Source organism: Mauremys reevesii, linkage group 18, assembly GCF_016161935.1.
Source record: "Mauremys reevesii isolate NIE-2019 linkage group 18, ASM1616193v1, whole genome shotgun sequence".
Classification (NCBI taxonomy): Eukaryota; Metazoa; Chordata; order Testudines; family Geoemydidae; genus Mauremys; species Mauremys reevesii.
In genome coordinates, this window is record NC_052640.1 from 19,090,544 (window position 1) to 19,109,923 (window position 19,380).

General features: G+C 53.7%; 1 protein-coding gene and 3 gene segments (V, D, J or C); all 4 read right to left on the minus strand.

Annotated features, from left to right (window-relative positions):
* LOC120386422 (immunoglobulin lambda-1 light chain-like) overlaps positions 1 to 19,380 on the minus strand; it is a 482,696-nt gene that overhangs the window by 435,564 nt on the left and 27,752 nt on the right. The window lies entirely within an intron of this gene.
* On the minus strand, positions 11,089 to 11,819 carry LOC120386436. The segment is given in 2 exon segments: positions 11,089 to 11,620; positions 11,739 to 11,819. Coding segments are annotated over 2 exon segments (396 nt in total).
* Positions 13,830 to 15,682, minus strand: LOC120386430. The segment is given in 2 exon segments: positions 13,830 to 15,341; positions 15,484 to 15,682. Coding segments are annotated over 2 exon segments (447 nt in total).
* On the minus strand, positions 17,177 to 19,016 carry LOC120386432. The segment is given in 2 exon segments: positions 17,177 to 17,917; positions 18,061 to 19,016. Coding segments are annotated over 2 exon segments (438 nt in total).

Genomic DNA, 19,380 nt, shown 5'->3' on the forward strand with positions numbered 1-19,380 from the left:
TCATGAAGAAAGAACGACGTCAAGAGGGAGCGGGATGCTGCCAGCCAGCCAGCGCCCCGACAGCTGCTGTGTAGGGGGATGGCCAAGTGGAGGGGGAGAAGGGTGGGGAATGGAGAAACTGGAGCTGCCCCAGAGATGGAATTTCATCTAACGGCTCCTGCTCCTTCTCTTTCCTTTTACGATTCTCTTTCCTCTCTGTCACTCCACCCGTCTGCTTCTTCTAACTGTTGTTTGCCGGGTTGCAGCCATGTTGGTCCCAGGATATTAGGGAGACAAGGTGGGTGAGACAATATCTTCTCCTTTCTAGCTAACTGTGGCAATCAGCTGGGATGATGCTGGGCAACCCTGCACAGAGAGGGAAGAGGTGGAATTCACAGGGAGAGATGCTCATCTTTGCAAAATACCTCACTTATCCCCTGGGCTCTGCAGCCACCACAGCTCCCAGCAGGGCACAAGTGGGGCGGGAGGTTTTTGTATCACTTCCCCATCTGATTGTACCGCTGTGATGAGCACTCCCAGTCCACACAGAACAGTAATAATCAGCGTCGTCCTCCGCCAGGACCCCGCTGATGGTTAAATAGGCTGTGTTACCGGAGCTGGACCCAGAGAACCGCTCGGGGGTCCCTGACACTTTCACGTTAGTGTCGTAGATGAGGAGGCGAGGCACCCCGCCCCCCCGCTGCTGGAACCAGTACGGGTAGATGCTGGTGATGTCAGATACGGTGGTCACGCTACAGGAGAGTTTGACAGTCCCTTCAGGAGACACCAACAAGGAGGGCTCCTGAGTCACCACGTACTGGGAGCTGGTACCTGGAAAGCACAGTACAAACAAAGCCATGAGACCTGCCCTGCGGCATGACACGTTTGTGTGAAATTCCCGAGAGGGAGGGGGAAGGTGAAACCCAGTCAAGGGCTGCCCTGGGCCCCTCTCTCACCGGAGCAGTAAGTGAGCAGCGCGAGGAGCAGAGGGACCCAGGCCATGGTGGGAATCCAGATGAACTCGGCTTCCTGAGGCAAACGGGTCTGTGGCTGGGACCCTCCAATTCTCTCTTAAACCCCCAGTGCTGGAGAACGGCCCCTTCATGCAAATCTGCCCCTTCCTGACCGGCTGCTGCTCTGGGCACCTGCGTCACCCCAAGATAAGGCAGAGACATACAGGGGATCTTTCGTACATTCGGTCTGACTGTAAAGTACTGAGCTATACAGGGTAAAATATTAAGAAACTCCAGGAATCTGCTGGATTAGGAGGAGCCCTGCCTAGTCCCCTCTCCCGCCAGCTTCAGGGCTATTCCCAGTCCCATGTTGGTAGCACAGGTTTGCTGATGAGTTTGTTTGTGATGCAATACAGAAGGGATGATCCTCACACGGCCTTCCCCTGAGCAGTACCTCCCTGAGCCCAGTGACGAGTTCAGCTCTGCTGAGGGTGACCCGTGTCCAAAGACGGGAAGCAGAGCTGTAATGATCTGAGTTGCTCCATTCTCGGCTGCAGTCGGCCAGTCTCACTGGGATGATCCTGTTCTGTTCTCACCCGGGAGCCAGTTTGGATAATTCTGGGGCTCTCGCGCTGGCTGCTGTGACGTTTCCACACACACACAAAGCCAAACACGTATTTGGCCGTCTAGACGACTTATTTGAAGGAAAACAGCAAAGAAAGAACAAATGCTAAGTCCGGGAGAGAGCGCATGCACTCGAGAGTGAGCGAGCGTACACAACGCTACCCTCTACAACTGGAACACAAAAGGGCTGCTGATGCACCGCTGCCATGGCAACAGCAGGGAGTCCATATTTAATGGTGCAAAGCCCAGAGAACAGACTGATGATGTCTGCGTTCAGTTACATGGCCACATGCGTCACATCGGTCTTCTCTGCCTTGCTCTGCTGTAGTGTGTGTCCTTCTGCCCCAGTATGGGCTGCGTCTCCCTCCCCCCAGCCCTCAGCTCAGACTAGCAGGGTATGTGGGCCTGACCCGCTGACGTGTGGAACATCCCCTGTTCTCAAAGGCTTCAGGTGGGAGACGAGGTGCTCGGCCCTTCTGGGAGACCCTCAGCATCACACAGGTTCGGGCCGTACGTCTGTGAGCAGGTTTCATTTACTGGAGTCCCTCAGAGCACTCAGACATTAATCAGCAGCCCACTGGGCCAGAAGCTGAGCATGGTGTGTGGCCCATCTGTGCACTATTAGAGCCCTGTGCAAAGCCCTGGCACGACTGGTTCACTGCCATAGTGAGGCTGCATGTGCAGATGGGCCTGAGTCTGAAGCAGAATATCACAGCCAGGCCTTCATTTATAATGATACAAGCCAGGGCTCAAGCAATTTTTTTACTTTCATAACTGACATGGCAAGCCCAGAGGTGCCAGAGCAATGAACTACCGAGCCCAGAGGCACTGGGGCTCTGAACTGCCCGGCCCAGAGTTGCTGGGGCTATGAACTGCGGAGCCCAGATGTGCTGGAACGATGAACTGCCAAACCCAGAGGCGCTGTGGCGGTGAACTGCCAAGCCCAGAGGTGCCGGGGTGGTGAACTGCCGGGACCAGAGGTGCCGGGGCTATGAACTGCCGGGACCAGAGGTGCCGGGGCTCAGCCCTGGCAAGGCCTGGCACAAATTAACCACCAATCAGACCCAATCCTGCCACGGAGTGCGCTGGCAGAGTTTGGGTGTGGCTGTGATTCCAGTTCCAAACTCCCTGGCTCCTGCCTGTCTCTCCTCCTGTGAGCTGCCTGGTGAGAACCTCCACCCTTCTCTCAGGTGCTGCGGTGAGGCAGGGAATGGGGGTTGTGGTGAGGAGCAGGGAACACTGAATGGTCTCTGTGCCAGTGCCAGCAGCAGGGCACCAGGAAGCACAGAAGTGGAGCAGTGGGGCGGGTTGTTCTGGGAGTCAGGGGCTGAGGGGCAGTCAGAGCTCTTCTAAAGGGAGCGAAGGACAAAATCAGAAGGTGTCACCGCAGATACGCAACGAGGCTGAAGTTGGTTCGTTATTCCCGATTTCTTATTCCAAGGCACAATTCTTACCACTGTTCTCCCAACACCCACCGAGCTCGCAGCCCCTTTAGCAAAGCGCCCCTCCCCCATGTGGATGTTTGGGGTAGCAGGGGGTTGTGCCAGGATTACAACCCACATACAGTTCCTTGGGGCCAGGCAGACAGCTCCAAATTATGGAGGAATTCCAGGCCACGAAGAAACTTCCCTTCTGAGCAAAGCAGAGTCTTATTCAGTATGTCCACACAGCATTTGGACAGACTCGGGCGAGTGGAACTCACGCTAATACTTTAAAACCAGCTGCATACACAGCGCTTTGAAGTTGCAGCTTGGGCTAGGGCTCAAAAATAGCGGGTGGGATAGAGGGGAAAGGTTGTGTCAGCGAGTGGCCTCCTCTTTAGCCTTTTCCCCCCCTGCACACAGCATCCACTCAGGGCCGGTGCAACCATTTAGGAGACCTAGGTGGTCGCCTAGGGCGCTAGGATTTGGGGGGCGGCATTTTCTTTGCAAGCGACCACGGCGGCTGGATCTTCGGCCACCCCGGTCACAGCCAGCATTTAGGCAGAGGGAGCTGGGGCAGGGGAGGGCGGGGAGGGCCGCCTGCAGCAAGTAAGAGGGGAGGAGGCGGCATGCAGGGGAACTCCCCGCCCCAGCTCACCCCTGCCCTGCCTCCTCCCCGAGCACGCCGTGCCTGCTTCACTTCTCCCAACTCCCAGGCTTGCGGTGCCTAAGCTGATTGGTGCCGCAAGCCTGGGAGGCAGGAGAAGTGAAGCGGTGACGGAGTGCTCGGGGAGGAGGCGGAGCAGGGCTGAGTTGCTTCACTTCTCCCACCTCCCAGGCTTGCAGCACCAATCAGCTTAGGCGCCGCAAGCCTGGGAGGCAGGAGAAGTGAAGCAGCGATGGCGTGCTCGGGGGGGAGGCGGAGCTGGGGTGAGCTGGGGTGGGGGGAGTGCCTCAGGTGGGGGGTGGGGAGCTGCTGCAGGGGGGGCACCGCAAGGTGGAGGGGGGAGCTGCCGCGGGGCAGGGAGTGCCTCAGGGTGGGGGCTCAGGGAGGGGGGAGGGCGCAAGGTGGAAGTTTTGCCTAGGGCGCAAAACATCCTTGCACCTGCCCTGCATCCACTGAGCACTAAGTTACCCCAACAAACAGATAAAGCCCAGTTTGGCCCTGGCCTCTGCCTCCAGCTCCAGGGGAGAGGAAACGTGGCTGCTGTTCCCTGTCGGCGTCAGGAGGATAAAGCACACACGAGCCCCATCCAGTGGAGTCAGACCGAAATCACCCCTCTTGCTCGCCGCGGTGTCCTGCTCTCTCAGTTTGCACAAGTCAATGTTCATTAGGTCACACGGTCTCCCATGGGGGCAGCCCAGCTGCAGAGAAATAACTGACTTGGGTTTCCAGGTGCCCAGGCTAGAGTCACAGTCACACTCTGCTGGGTTTTGTGGTGTAGAGCAGAATGGAGAGTTACCGGGGACAGAAATGCTGCTCTGTCCCCCGCCCCTGACTGCAGTGACCTCTCCCTGCACGGCTTAGCTCTGGGGCAGAAGGGTTTGGTCTTTGCAGTGGCTGACAGGGGATTTCAGCTCCCAATTTGCCTTGGAAAGAGAGCTGCGCATTGCATCCCAGGGGAGCCCCTCCTCTACAGCCACCCTGCAGAATGCAGCCAAGACGCTAGTGTTGCAGTGCTGTGAAGTGGTGCAAAGCACAGATTTCTAAAGAGGGGGCTCGTTCCAAGGGGTCTCTGTGCAGGGACAAGTGACACAACACACTGAGAGGCGCTCAGACACCATGGGGACGGGTTCCATAAGAGAATCTCTAGACAGTGAGAGAGACACAACAGGCCCTAACTGCCACTCTGCTCTCTGGAGTTGTCCCCGGTTGCTCAGACTGCCTCAGACAGGAGAAACTGGCGGAGGGGGAGGCCCAGAGTGACAATCCCTCAAGGTTTCAGGCTTTGTCCTTCAAGGTGATGAATTCTGAGGGGGCTGTGAGCATGAGGAAGCAAGTCGCGTATGTGTCCCAAGAGAAGAGCAGCCCTTACGGGATCCAACAGGGTTTTGGTCTCACTTCCCGCTACCTACATGGATGTGGTGGAGTTTGGGTCTCAGTTCCCCAGGAAACTGTGGCACAGTGTTACTCCCAGTCCCCCCGCTCCCCTTAGTGCCAAAAAGTCATAATCAGCATCTTCTGTGTGGGCCCCAGAGACTGGTAGATTTCAGGGGTCGCTGGAGAGTCGTTGGAAGCAGAGAACTGATCAGGGACCCTGAGACATGGCCTGGTGAGAGTCGTCTTTGTAACAGAGCAGCTATTCTGGAGGTTCTTAAATCTGCGCTGAAGCAAAGAGATGGGGTAGCCAGGGATGCTGTCACCACTTATGGTGCAGGCCCATCTAACAGTGTCTGCTGGGGACAGATGTACAGGGCTTGGCTGAGTCAATGCTGCCAACTGAGAGAAAACACAAATACAGCTCATCAACCCTCCCTTCCTGCTCCATGGAGAGCTGGGCTTTTGAACCGAGGCCAGTACTGGACCTGCCAGGAAAAGCCTCGGCAGGCAGAGAATCAGAGCGGACTGAGCCCCATGCAGGGAGGAGGTGGACAAAGGAAGGAGCCTGGCCCTGCAGTTCAATTGTTGTTGATTCTCGGACCAGCCTCTCCCTTTGGGGGAACTTGCAGCACCTTTTAGAGCCTGAAAGGTGGGGCAGGGGAATCCAGAATGCAAATGAGCCTGGGAACCTGAGCTAATCTCAGAGAGGCTGGGACAGTCACTGAGGCTTCGGCTCTTCAAGGAAGTTTATTCAGAGAGGGGCATTAACACAGTCTGCGAATCAATGATCATTATCAGAGCCCAATTAATGGAGCAATGGGCTGTGTGATGTTGCCAGCACAAGATTAGACCTTAACAACAGAGCTCCTGTGCCCTCTGCAGGACCATTACAGATCCCACAGCAATTTCATCACTGCAGAAGTTTGCCCCAGTGTCCTCAGTGAAAATTCCTCTTCTCCATCCCTCAACCAATGGGTGTGTCACTTTCCATATTCACCCCCCTCCTCCCCAGAGTTGGCTGCATTTCATGAACGTTGTCTACAGGACATATCCTTTGCGAGGCACTTTGGGAGCTCTCGGGGTGAGAGGAGCTATATTATTAAACTATCTCTACATATCGTCATGCTCCAAGCCTCATTGGGCCTGCTCTCCAATGCACTTTCTGTTATGGTTTGCCTTCTCACTTGTCCTTTGGGTTTATGCCAGGCTTGGAGCACTCCACAGAAAATGTCTAACTTCACCCCAGGCTCCTAATGATCCCCAGAGCCGCACCTCATTACAACACGTGCTGGGAGGGTCAATAGTGTCCCCTGGCTGGGAGAAGTAGTGGATCATGTGACTAGAGTCACCCGTCGGAGTATCCTGCCTGCTCCACCTTTCACCAGGGACCCTGACAACAAAGGCTGTGAAAGGCAAAGTCACTGGATGTGCTTTTCCTTTGGCCAATCCCAGACTCACGGCAGAGTGGAAATGCAGGATATTGGCCTTCAGACCTGACTTAACTTTGAACAGTCAGAACCCAGTGCTGCTTAAGAAAGCTAATTGCACAGCTGACATGACACCCACATTATACAAAATTGGCAATTCTTTAATGATTTTTGTTACATGCTCCTGCCAAGGTTCCCAGACACCCTGCCTCACTGACCCCTGCTCACCAACCCCCCTCTCAACTTCCACAAAACCCGCCCCCATCAGCTGACTTCTGTCCACTCAGCAAATGCAGGTTCATCCCCACAGACAGGCCATGTGGAATCTAGATCAAAGCAGCTCAGTCCCTGCTCCAGGATGGGGATTTTCCTTTTAAAATTTAACACCCACAATACAGCCTGCAAAACTCTATTCACCCTCTTGCCTGGGGTGAGCAATTGGCAGGGCTGAGATGCAGTGTGTCACCTCCCCCGCAACCCGAACGTGATTCAGACTCCATGACCAGGCCGGCTGGGGGCCCTCAGTGCTGGGGGGACGTGCTCAGCACTGGAATATATGTGCAGAGTGTGTTAGGGAAACAGAGGATGGTGATTCCAAGAGGAACAGGGGCAGGGGAGCACCCTGCTGAGGATTTATTGTTCTCATCTGCCTGGATTGCTGCCCTGATGCCTTTGAACTCTACCTCCATTTGCGGAGCTACAAATTGCCCCATATGCTGCCTCACAGCCAGGGACAACTCTACGTTTTTTGCTGCCCCAAGCACGGCAGTCAGGTGGCCTTCAGCGGCATGCCTGCGAGGGATCTGCTGGTCATGCAGAGTCGGCAGCATTTCTGCGAGTGAGCTGCCGGTCTCACGCCTTCAGCGTACCCACCGCCGAATTGCCGCCGAAGCTGCGGGACCAGCGGATCTCCTGCAAGCATGCCGCCGACGGCTGCCTGACTACAGCCCTCACAGAGACTTACCGCCCCAGGCACGCGCTTGCTGTGCTGGTGCCTGGAGCCACCCCTGCTCATAGCTATGGGGCCTAAGGCCCCACACTGCATGTGCTCTGTGATCCTGATTTGTGTAGTAGGAGATGGGGAGGTTGTAGAGAATATGACCTTGAACAGCCCCTCTGGGCAGAGGATCCCAGAGCTCCCGATCTGCGGGCAGCCCCCACCCCCCATGCAGTGCCAGGAGATTAGTCTAGGAGGAGGGGGATCTAGTGTGACGGAAACGCAATCCCTTCAGCAAAGCCGGGTACAACACGGCCAAGGGAGCCTCTCTCTGACCACAGCTGTGCCCCACTAGCCTCAAAGCTCTTCCTCAGAGTCTCGCTCGGTGTTGGTCAGTGAAATGTGAAAGGTTTTTGTCTCGGTTCCCTCTCTGATTACACCACTGTGAGCATCTTAGCGCTATTGTCCCAAGTCGCACAGTAATAATCAGCGTCATCCTCGGCTTGGAGCCCAGAGATGGTTAAGTAGCCAACACTGCCGGAGGCAGAGCCAGAGAACCGGTCCGGGACCCCAGTGCCCCTGCCTGTGCTAGAATCACTAACATAATAGAGCAGGTATCTGGGAGGATTCCCTGGGGTCTGTTGGTACCAGCCTATTCCATAGCTACTGATGTCGTATCCTCCACTGACGCTGCACGAGAGTTTCACTGTCTGCCCTGGAGACCCCGACACTGAGGGCGGCTGCGTCACCACGTGCTGGGCACAAGAACCTGCCAGAGACAAAACTCAGATCTGTTAGTGCTGCACGGCTTGTGCGAAACCCTAATTAGCTCATTTACCTGCCCCCCAAAAGTCATCCTGGTGGGGAATTACCTGCCAGGAACAGCCCCAGGAGACAGAGAGGCAGAGCGCACAGGGCCATGGTGCAGGGAGGAGATGGACAGAGGGAGAGAAGGAGCCAACCCTGTCCTTGGGGTTCAGCTGGTTCCTGCCTTTGTGAAATCCTGTAGCAGCTTTTAGAGCCTTAAGGGGCAGGCCACATGCAAATGAGCCTGGGGCCAGGCTGGATTGAGCCAGCATGCAAATGAGCTGTGCTGCTCGCTGATGTACCCGACCGCTCAGAGACATCTTCTGGGCAGCACTTAGCGCCCTTGCCTCACTCCTGCCCACTAATCACTCTGCTGGCCCCTATTTTCCCAGCCGTGAGAGGATTTGCCTGGGAGAAAGGGGAAAAGCTGAACTATGGATTTGTCTCCCAAGCCCAACCCAGGTGTGTAGTAAAGAACCCAACCAACCCGAGAAAGCCCATGTCGACACTTTCATCACTTCTCCCTCAGTCCCCCGATAACCCTTCAGCACAAACTGGCTTGTCAGTTCTTGGCCACAAGGTTAATGAAATGCCCCCACCTAGTGGCCACAAGCAGTGTTTGCTTTCCCTTCTTCCCTGCTTTCCCTTTTGTGCACCTGCTCCATTGGTGCAGTGATCCACATGCACGAGTCACATTCCTCACACCACAGGGGCTGCCTGGGAAGAGTCCAGCTCTCCAGATCTGACTGATTGACCGAGTTCCTGCTGCCTTGTGCTCAGTCATGAATATAAACTAGATGACATGCATCACAGAACGTCTTCTGATTTTGTTCTTTTATGGCCAGATTAAAGTGGGCTCAGGCGGTCTGTGCTCACTAGTTTTGTGCATGATCTTTCCAAAGCCAGTTTCCCAGTATTTGCACGTGTGTGAGGAAATCCAGTCACTTGTCTGTGTATCGGACAGTGTTCAGAAACAGTGAGTGCAAATGATGGTGCGTGAGACATTGCACGTGCACAAATTAAGGCCTCGTTGGGAAAAGTGGCCCCTGCTGGGATGTATTTCAGCAGGCTATAGTAGGAGAAGAGCAAAGGAATGGCTGGCAGAAAACATAACTATATACGCCCTAAAATAATAATGGCTTTTTCTTCACATAGTGATGCTGGCTTAGCTGATGTCAGACAACAGTTACATATGGCAAACAACTGACACAGCCCTGCCCCAGACAGGCTACAGCCTGGAGGCACCAGGCCGTGCAAGAGAGCAAAGGGGAAACAGGACAAGCACACAGTGCCGGGTGGGTTTTACAGCGGAATTTTTCACTGAAGCTGCGGCTCGTTGGGAGCTGTTTGAAGGAGCAGAGGGAAGGTGCTTGGTGAACACAAATGGGAAACTGGCTGATCCCAGTGTAAGGTGCAGTATGAAAGAAACATAAAGGACAACACCCCCGAGCAACCTCAGCCTCCCAGCTCCACTCGAGCCTCCGTCCCTTCCAGCCCCAGTTCTCTCCTCGCCCCACGCCCTTGGTGCCCCTAACAAAACCCCCGTCTGCTCAGCCAACTCTCCCCAGCAGTGAGCTCTTGCCCCTCTCCTAGTTTCTATATTTTGTATGTGTAGGTTGTTATTGTTATTATGAATAGCACTATTGATTAGTGAAATGGGCTCATTGTTTCCGGCACACTTGGATTGGGGGCGACACCATGGAAAATCCACTCTTTCCCAGTGGCTGTGGGAAGGAGCAGTCTGAAAAAGACTCCTAAAAGGAAGAAACTGGAGGATGTGAAATTGCCTGCAATGCAAATGGTCACCGTTTGGGGTGAAATCAGGGAAATATGATGAAATACTGTTGCCCAGCTCTGGGTGGGTGCCAAGGCGCACCTGTCCTTCTCCTTTGATATCAATGGCAAAACACCCACTAACTCCAGTGGTGCTGCCCCAGGCTCTTTGGGGTCTCACCTGGGCCCAGATCGCTGTAGAGTTCTTTCACGGTGTGATCTCGTTCCTTTCCTTTCCCATGGAATTGAGATTTGTAACAATAGCAGACCTCTTCTTAGCCACTTTGAGAAGTGGTTACTTGTTTTTCTTATTTTTCACTGTTACAAATTGTTTCCTCACAAATAAATAGATCTTTACAGCTTAACAGGAGGGGCTGAAGCATTGTGTCCATGTAGCTTCCAGAGCGATGCCTGCTGGGTGTGTGCAGAGAAATCCCTGCCCCCTCATTTCCATGCCAGGCACTAGCAGAGTGTTGAACTCTTCTGCATCCCACAGCTCTGCTATTTGGTGGGCTCAGATACAGCTGTGTTTGCGACTCCAGTGATTGACAAGGAAAAACCGGGAGCTCAGGGCAAAGACCAACAGAGCTACTACAGCAGCCTTCCATTTCTTAAATGCTTTTTTTAATTGAAAAGCGAAGAAAGTTCAATTAAAATAACAAGAAGTTAATAAAAAATAGGATTAGAAGGGAAATCAGGATTATAATCATGACATGCTCTGTACCACAGAACATCAGGAATGTGGGGAGAGCTCTACAGACAGGCACCAAGGCTCCGGAAGGCTCTGAGAAGAGAGCGCTGAGATGTGGGAAGTTCTGATTGAATTCTTTTGGGCCATTTGAAATTGCTTTCTCCAGAGTCTGTGGCATCTGGTTCCTTGAAGTGTTTGCTATGATTAATGTATTATTGCATAGCACCAGCAGTGCACTACATTGTAGCTACATGTCAGAGATTTCCCCCATTCTCTGACTGCTCTCTCAGATACTCTTCCTGTGAAGAGCTGATTACAACCGACATAGCCCCAGCACTTCAAACCAACCTGGGACACCATCTACCAGCCCCTCACTCAACAGGGTTTGCAAGAGAAGAGGGCAATGTAGAGATCAACGTGAAACAGGCCCCAGAGCAAGGCAGACAGACAGTGCCTGGGTTCAGGGGACAGTGACTCCCCAAGGAATGATCAAAGGCATCTCTCTGGGTTTGTCGGCTTGTCTTTTTCTCTACTGTCTGTGTCGGTGTCTCTAGGAAGTTCACGGTCTGACCCTCACGTGGGCACAGGCTGTGACAGAGAGTTTAGGTCTCACTTCTCTATCTCACTGTATCACTGTGATGAGTGAGACTACCACCATCCCATGTGGCACAGTAATAATCAGCATCATCCTCTGCTTGGACCCCAGAGATGACTAAATTCCAGAGGTTGTTGGAGGTGTCAGGGGAGACGGTGAATCGTGCTGGGATCCCTGTGCCCCTGCCCTGGTCACTGCTAGTTTGATAGTGGTACACGAACCGTGGGGCACTGCCCGGCTTCTGCTGATACCATTGCACCCTGTAGCTGGGACTGCTGTACCCTGAGGACATGGTGCAGGCAAGTCTCACATTCTCTCCGGGGGACACGGACACCGAGGGCGGTTGAGTCAGCACAGGCTGCGAGCTGGAACCTTGAACGAGATAGGAAAGAACTGAAATGTGGCTCTGCCAGTCTGAAACCTGTGAGAGGGGCTGAGCCACTGCCAGCATCTCAGAGCAGAGAGAGTCAAGTACATCTTTCTTCCCTACCCGAGCAGTAAGTGAGCAGCGCGAGGAGCAGAGGGGCCCAAGCCATGGTGGGAATCCAGACGAGCTCGGTTTCCTAAGGCAAACGGGTCTGTGGCTGGAACCCTCCGATTCCCTCTTAAACCCCCAGAGCTCAAAAACAGCCCCTCCATGCAAATCAGCTCCCTGCTCACTGGCTGCTAAATGCACCGCAGCACATGGGAGAAAGGCAGAGACACCATAAATTGGGGAGTTCCCAAAGGACTTATAAAAAAGTCTAATTACCCTGCTGAGATTGTCAGGGTCTCTGGGTAGGAGTCAGCTTCCAAATCTCCCTCATGGCCCCATCCAACCCGCAGAAAACCCTGAAACTAAAGTCATCTCCCTGCCTCCCATCCTGACACTACCTCCCTCTTGGTATCCCTCTTCTCTGCCTCTTCAAGTGTAATCTGCTTGTTCTTGCCCACAAAGCCCTACAGAACTTCTCCCAGCCTCAATATCTGCCCTAGTCTCTTGTGTCTCCCCCGCAGCAGCTCTACTCTGCCAGTGGTACCGGCCTCGGTGACCCCTCTGTCCACTCCTCCCACAACCATCTCTGTGCTGTCTGCCAAGTTCCCCCTATGCAGGGAATGCCCTGGCAATTCTGGGCTGCCAAGCCATCCACTCGCCTCACTCCAGCCCCTCCTGGAGACCTGCTCCTTCCACAGAATGGCCCCCCAGCTGAGCCAACCCCCGTTGTCTATCCATTTACAAAACCTTTAAACCAGGCTCTGCGCTGGCTGCCCATTGGTTTCTGAGCAGAGTCTAAGATGAGATTTCCCTTGTCTGTGTTACTCAAGAGACCACTCGATAGTGTGTCCAGGTCTGGGGTCTGCAATTGTAAAAGGCTGTTGACAAGTTACAGAGGGTTCAGAGAAGAGCTACGTGGATATTTCAAGGTCTGGCAAACACTAATCGTCGGCTGAGTTACTTTATCCCTCACTATTTAGCTTGTCAAAGAGAAGGTTAAGAGGTGACTTAGCTGCGTTCAGAGTCAACCGAAAGCCACTGAACTCTGTGCTGGGCTGAGCACTGAGAGGCAGAGGTGCTGGAGCTTGGGGGGCTGGGGAGCTGCCGCACCCCCTGGCTTGAAGTGGTTCCATTCTATGCAGGGTTTACAGTTTGGTTCAATGGCTCTCAGCCCTCGCCCCCACTATAAGAATTGTTCCAGTGCCCCTGCTGAGAGGGCGCCGGGCATGGCAAACTAGCCACCGGTACCACCAGACGCCAGGGGATTTCTGCAGCTCTAGTGACCTCTTCTGGCCAAACGGCAGCTCTGTGAGCAGGGCAAAAGCTTTTCTTTTGCCTCAGATTCCTCCCAGGGGAACGTTACGGGCTCAGCCCAGAGCACAGGGGCTGCGCTCCCAGGGCTCTGTCAGTGGCCGTGTTGAAGACCTGCTCAGGAAATGCAGTAAGAGAGAGGCCCCTCACGCCATGAACATTATTACTGGTTACCTGCACTGGGTAGCACCTAAGAGCCTCTGGCATGAACAGGACCCTGTTCTGCAGGTGCTGAGCAACATGACGGAGCAGCGTGAGGAGCAGAGGGGCCCAAGCAGTGATGAGGAATCCAGACGAGCTCGGCTTCCTGAGGGAAATGGGTCTGTGACTGGAAACCTCTGATTCTTTCTTAAACCCTCAGAGTTTGGGAGTAGCCCCCTCATGCAAATCTGCTTCCTGCTCCCTGGATGCACATTACGTTCTAGAAAAGGGAACATTTTATTAAAAAATAAAAGCTGAGGATGAAGAGGAATCAGAGGAACAAGGACCATGAAGAAAAGGAGAAATCTGAAGAACGGAAAGGAAAAGGACCCGAATTACTAATATTTTTCTAGCCAAGTACGAGACTGAATTGATGATAGTACAGATCCTAACGGCAATATTTCAAGGCCTGATGCAGATTTGAATCCAAGTCTTTAGAAAATACATTAGCACATTAACTCATCATGTGATACAGCCCAATGTATTAATATTAAGAAATTTGACGAGTACAGTGTAAAGAGAAGGAGCAGGAGCCTTTAGAGTACAGTGTAATATTAAGAAATTTGACGAGTACGATCCGGGGTAATTGGCCATGTTTCTTTTTTCAGCAATAAATGACGTTTGTCTTGTTTTTTGAAATCCTTGCACTGATATATAGGGATTCACTAATGTAACACGGCTTGGAAGATGTTTGGTGTCTATTTCAGGGAGTCTCGTTTCCTTCAGTTTGAAGGACATTGCACTTTCAATTTGTACAAACATCTAACCTGTGGCCACAAGGCTTTTCAAAGACGGCTGGAAGGGACGGAACTTTTCCCAGTGAATCCGTGAGTTCATTTGTTTTAATGGACTCGTGTGTGAATTCTTCTCTTGCTGAGGAATCCCTCCTGCAACTCAGGCTTCGCAGGGTCTGCACATTCCTTTCCCCTCCCCTTTGCGGGGGCCAGGGCAGTAGTGTGCAGGCTGTGAATACAGGGGGGCCTTCTGTCACACACAGCCACGGATCCACTGGCTTCCTCCTGTACCTGAAACTCCCCTGCATGCTGGGATGGAGGTACACAGGGGCTGTGGGGAATGTATCTGTGCAGGCTCCCTGCACCCTGCCACCTCCATGCAACAGGATCTCCCTGGGTCTCCTGTCAGGACTCTGCACCCCTCTGGGGTGACGAAGAATCATCCCTTCAATGAGTAAAAGCCAACTTCAATTGGGGCTTGGCCACCCAGCGTCACAAACCCAGCCCCAACCAGAGAGAGCTGAGAGGGGAGTCAGGGCATCACTCACTGCCTGACCTTCTTCATGAAGAAAGAATGGACGTCAAGAGGGAGCGGGATGCTGCCAGCCAGCCAGCGCCCCGACAGCTGCTGTGTAGGGGGACGGCCAAGTAGAGGGGGAAAAGGGTGGGGAATGGAGAAACTGGAGCTGCCCCAGAGATGGAATTTCATCTAACGGCTCCTGCTCCTTCTCTTTCCTTTTACGATTCTCTTTCCTCTCTATCACTCCACCCGCCTGCTTCTTCTAACTGTTGTTTGCTGGGTTGCAGCCATGTTGGTCCCAGGATATTAGGGAGACAAGGTGGGTGAGACAATATCTTATCCTTTCTAGCTAACTGTGGCAATCAGCTGGGATGATGCTGGGAAACCCTGCACAGAGAGGGAAGAGGTGGAATTCACAGGGGGAGATGCTCATCTTTGCAAAATACCTCACTTATCCCCTGGGCTCTGCAGCCACCACAGCTCCCAGCAGGGCAGAAGTGGGGCGGGAGGTTTTTGTATCACTTCCCCATCTGATTGTACCACTGTGAAGAGCACTCCCAGTCCACACAGAACAGTAATAATCAGCGTCGTCCTCTGCTAGGGCTCCCGTGATGGTCAAGGACATGGTGTTACCCGATCTGGAGCCAGTGAAACGCGCTGGAATCCCGGAGGGCCTGGTACTGGTATGGTGCATGATCAGCTGGGGAACTTTCCCCATTCTCTGTTGAACCCAGAGCGGGTAGTTATTATCAGTGAGGGCCCCAGTGCTCAGGCTGCAGGAGAGGGTCACGGTCCCTCCAGGAGCCACTAACTCGGACACCTTCAGCGACTGGAGCTGCTGGGAACTGAAACCTGAAACATGAGAAACAAGCTCATCAGAGCTCCCCCTCGCCGGAGCAGAACCGACGTTCTCAGCGCTGCCTGCAGAGAGAGCAGCGCTACAGCTTGTTAGAAATTCTTATTTTGCATCATTCACCAGATCAACCCCCCTTACCAATGCAGTAAGTGAGCAGCGCGAGGAGCAGAGGGGCCCAGGCCATGGTGAGAATCCAGAGGATCACGTCTCTCTTCCAGGAACCCTCTGATTCTCTCTTAAATCCCCAGAGCTGAAGAATGGCCCCTTCATGCAAATCTCTTGCTCACACAGTGGCTCCCCCTCCTTATAGCTCTGTCCTAAAGGGACCGACCCAACCTCAGGGAGGTTGTTTCACTGGGCTGAGAGCACAGAGCAGGCCAAGTTCCCCTTTGTGCTCTCTTGGGGTCTCTGGGGGCCCTGCTTTACAGAGTGACAAGCTTCCCACCCCGCTGAGGAGCTGGTGGATTCCCCTGGTTCCAGCTGTGACTAACAGAGACACAGAGAAGCCTTCACTGTCATCAGTTCAGCTCCCGCGGCACAGGGCATGCTGGGAACCAGCTCTGTGCCTCATTCCATCACCGGTCACTCCGGCTGCAGCCAGACACGGCGTAGGGCTGTTCGGTACAAGAGTCTCCCATTCCAATCCTGACCTGGAAGGCATCAGTTATCCCAGCCGCAGGCCTCTGCCCTGTTTTATCGTCCCCGATCTGGAACAGCTCTGCTCCAACAGCCCTGAGCCTTTCTTAGGGCAAGATTTCTCCTCATTTCTAACCCTGTGGTAGGTTCCTATTGAGCATAACTGGGGACACCGGTGGAACCACCAAACAGGTTTTCAGTTGTGACCTAAGTTGGGATTTGAACTTGTGTCTCCAGGGGTAAAAAAAAATGGTCCGATTATCAGTGTGTGTGTTACAGTGACATCTAGAGGCCCCGATCAGGATTGTGGTTACATTGTGCCGGGTGCTGTACAAACACATATCTCCAGCTCTCTGTGCAACTAAGTTTTCCCAGCAGTAGCATGAAGAGACCCCCAAGTTTATTAATGGAAGCAGCCTGGCCTGGAGGATTTAGAACAGGTGTTGGAGCCAGGAGCTCCTGGGGCTGGATTATCCCATCAGTGGTGGGTTGGCAGGTCCCGGAGGAAGGAAAGAGAATTGCAAAACTGACTGGATGGGCAGGTCCTGAGTGGAAACGTCTTCGTCCAGTAGTTGACAAATACACATATCTGCAAATGTTGCCCTGTGTGGACCCCTCCCCTTTTGCCCAGCATGCAGCCAGTTGTGAGCATTTCTCCGGTGGGATTCTCCATCACAGCAGACTCTTCTCTGCCTAGCTCTGCTGAGCCAATTCTGCCCCCCTTCTCCACTCATTTCGTTCCCCTGGGAGCTGACAAAGTCAGCCCTGGGCAATGATTTCATGCTGCCCATTTTGTATCTGCTTTGAGCGACGTGGCTCTTGCAGATGCCCAGGTTCCCCAGAGAGGGAACATTTCCTTGCTGAAGTTGGACGGGTAACTCCCTTCGGGGTTTGCCAGCTCCTGGAACACTGCACTGACCTGCTCGGGGTGTGTCCACACGGCATTGTGAAGCGATTCGGAGGCTGATAGACTTGGGAGCTGGGCTTGCCCTAGCGCTCTGAAAATAGCTGTGTAGACAGCGCTTTGAAGCCGTGGCTCAGGCTGGAGCTCGGGCTCTGAAGCCCACCCCCCTCCCTCGGCTTCAGAGAACTACATTAGTGCCACCTCGGGGCCTGGAAGTTCCCGCCCGCAACCTCAGTGCGGGGGAGTCACAGCGCAGCACGTTGGTGCCCCCTGCTGTTTGCACCCCCAGAGTCCGAGCGCCGGGCACTGTAGACATGCCCTGAGTTTTACTTGGGCTGTTGGGTTTGGAGCTGAGAGAAGCAGAACAGCCGTGTTATCAAAGAGAAGGTTAAGAGGTGACTTGATCACAGCAGAAGAGCAGGTACTCGGGGGCTGTTTAATCTAGCAGACCAATGCAGACCAAGATCAAATGTCTGGGAGCTGCAGTTAGAAAAATTCAAACTGGAAATGACATGCACAGGAATTAAGCACTGGAGCAGATTACAAAGGGCTGTGGAACATTCTCCATCAGTTGGGGTCTCTACATCGAGCCTGGGGGTCTTTCTAAAAGAGATGGGCGAGTCTAACCATGCTTTGGGCTTTAGACAGGAGTTACTGGGTGAAGTTCTATGGCCTGTCTGCAGAGGGAGCTTTTTGTATCACTTCTCCATCTGACTGTAGTGCTGTGCTGAATGCTCACAGCCCACACAGAACAGTAATAATCAGCATCATCCTCCGCCAGGGCCCCCGTGATGGTCAAGGACATGGTGTTACCCGATCTGGAGCCAGTGAAACGCTCTGGGATCCCCGAGGGCCTGGTACTCGTGCTGTGCATGATCAGCCGAGGAACTTTCCCCAGTCTCTGTTGAACCCAGAGCGGGTGGTTGTGATCAGTGAGGGCCCCACTGCTCAGGCTGCAGGAGAGGGTCACGGTCCCTCCAGGAGACACTAACTCAGATGCCTTCAGTGACTGGAGCTGCTGGGAACTGAAACCTGAAACATGAGAAACAAGCTCATCAGAACTCCCCCTCGCCCGGAGCAGAACCAACGTTCTCAGCGCTGCCTGCAGAGAGAGCAGCGCTACAGCTTGTTAGAAATTCTTATTTTGCTTCATTCACCAGATCAACCCCCCTTACCAATGCAGTAAGTGAGCAGCGCGAGGAGCAGAGGGGCCCAGGCCATGGTGGGAATCCAGACGAGCTCGGCTTCCTGAGGCAAACGGGTCTGTGGCTGGGACCCTCCAATTCTCTCTTAAACCCCCAACACTGCGGAACGGCCCCTTCATGCAAATCTGTGGCTCACTCCAAGGTTCCTGCCTCTCTAGTCCTAGCTCTGTTGTAAGGGGGCAGAGCCAACCCAACGGAGGTTGTTTCAATGGGCTGAGCGCACAGAGCAGGCAGAGTCCCACTCTGTGCTCTCCCGATACCCCTGTGCTCTCTGATCGCTCTGGCTGCAGTAAGACACATCGTGGGGAAGTCCTGACCCTGCTTCTCCCATTCCAATCCTGGCCTCTCAGGCCTCTGTTGTTCTAGCCACAGAGTCCTCTGGCATCTGCAGCATCTTTGCTCTTCCAGTCCTGAGCCTCTGTTGGGTCAAGATTTCCAGTCATTTGTACTGGGCATAACAGGGGACACTGGTGGAACCACCAAACGGATTTTTCACTTTGACATCAGTCACACTTCGACCTCCGTTCTCCAGAGGGTAATGAAAATGGGTCAGATTATTCTAACGCATGTTACCATGAAACCCAGAGACCCAGACAGGACCATGGTTCCATTGTGCCAGGTGCTTTACAGACTCCTGTCTTCAGCTCTCTTTGTCATCAAGTTTTATACTAGTGGCACGAACAAATCCCCAAGTTGATTCTCGCTCGCTCTGGAGGAGTTAGCACAGGTTTGGGAGCCAGGAACTCCTGAGGCCAGATTATCCCATCAGTGACAGGGATGCAGGTCCCAGAGACACCAGAGGGAGTTACAAACCAGCATGGTCCCTAATCCTAATGTCCAGTTCTCCCATTGTCTCAATGTCGGTTCGTGTGCACAGCAAACAGAAACCAGCAGCTGACCCCTGCCAGCCAACTCAGGCTCACAGAGCTCAGGCTGCGGGGCTGTTTCATTGCTGTACCGGGCCCGGGCTGGAGACCAAGCTCTGGGATCCTCCCACCCTGCAGGATCCTAGAACTGGGGCTCCAGCTTGAGAACGGAAGGCTACATAGCAATGAAACAGCCCTGCGAGCCCTTGTCAGTCGGCATTAGCCACGCCCGGGTGTCTAGCTGCTGTGTAGACGCACTTTGTGTGGCACTGGATAAGTCACTTAACCTCTTTGTGCCTTATTTTTCCCAGCTGTAAAATGGGGGTAATAAAATACCACCTAACCTCCCACTGGTGTGGTGACAATTAATCTGTCACTGTTTGCAAAATGCTTTGAGGCTGTACAGTGCTCTCGGAGCACCAGA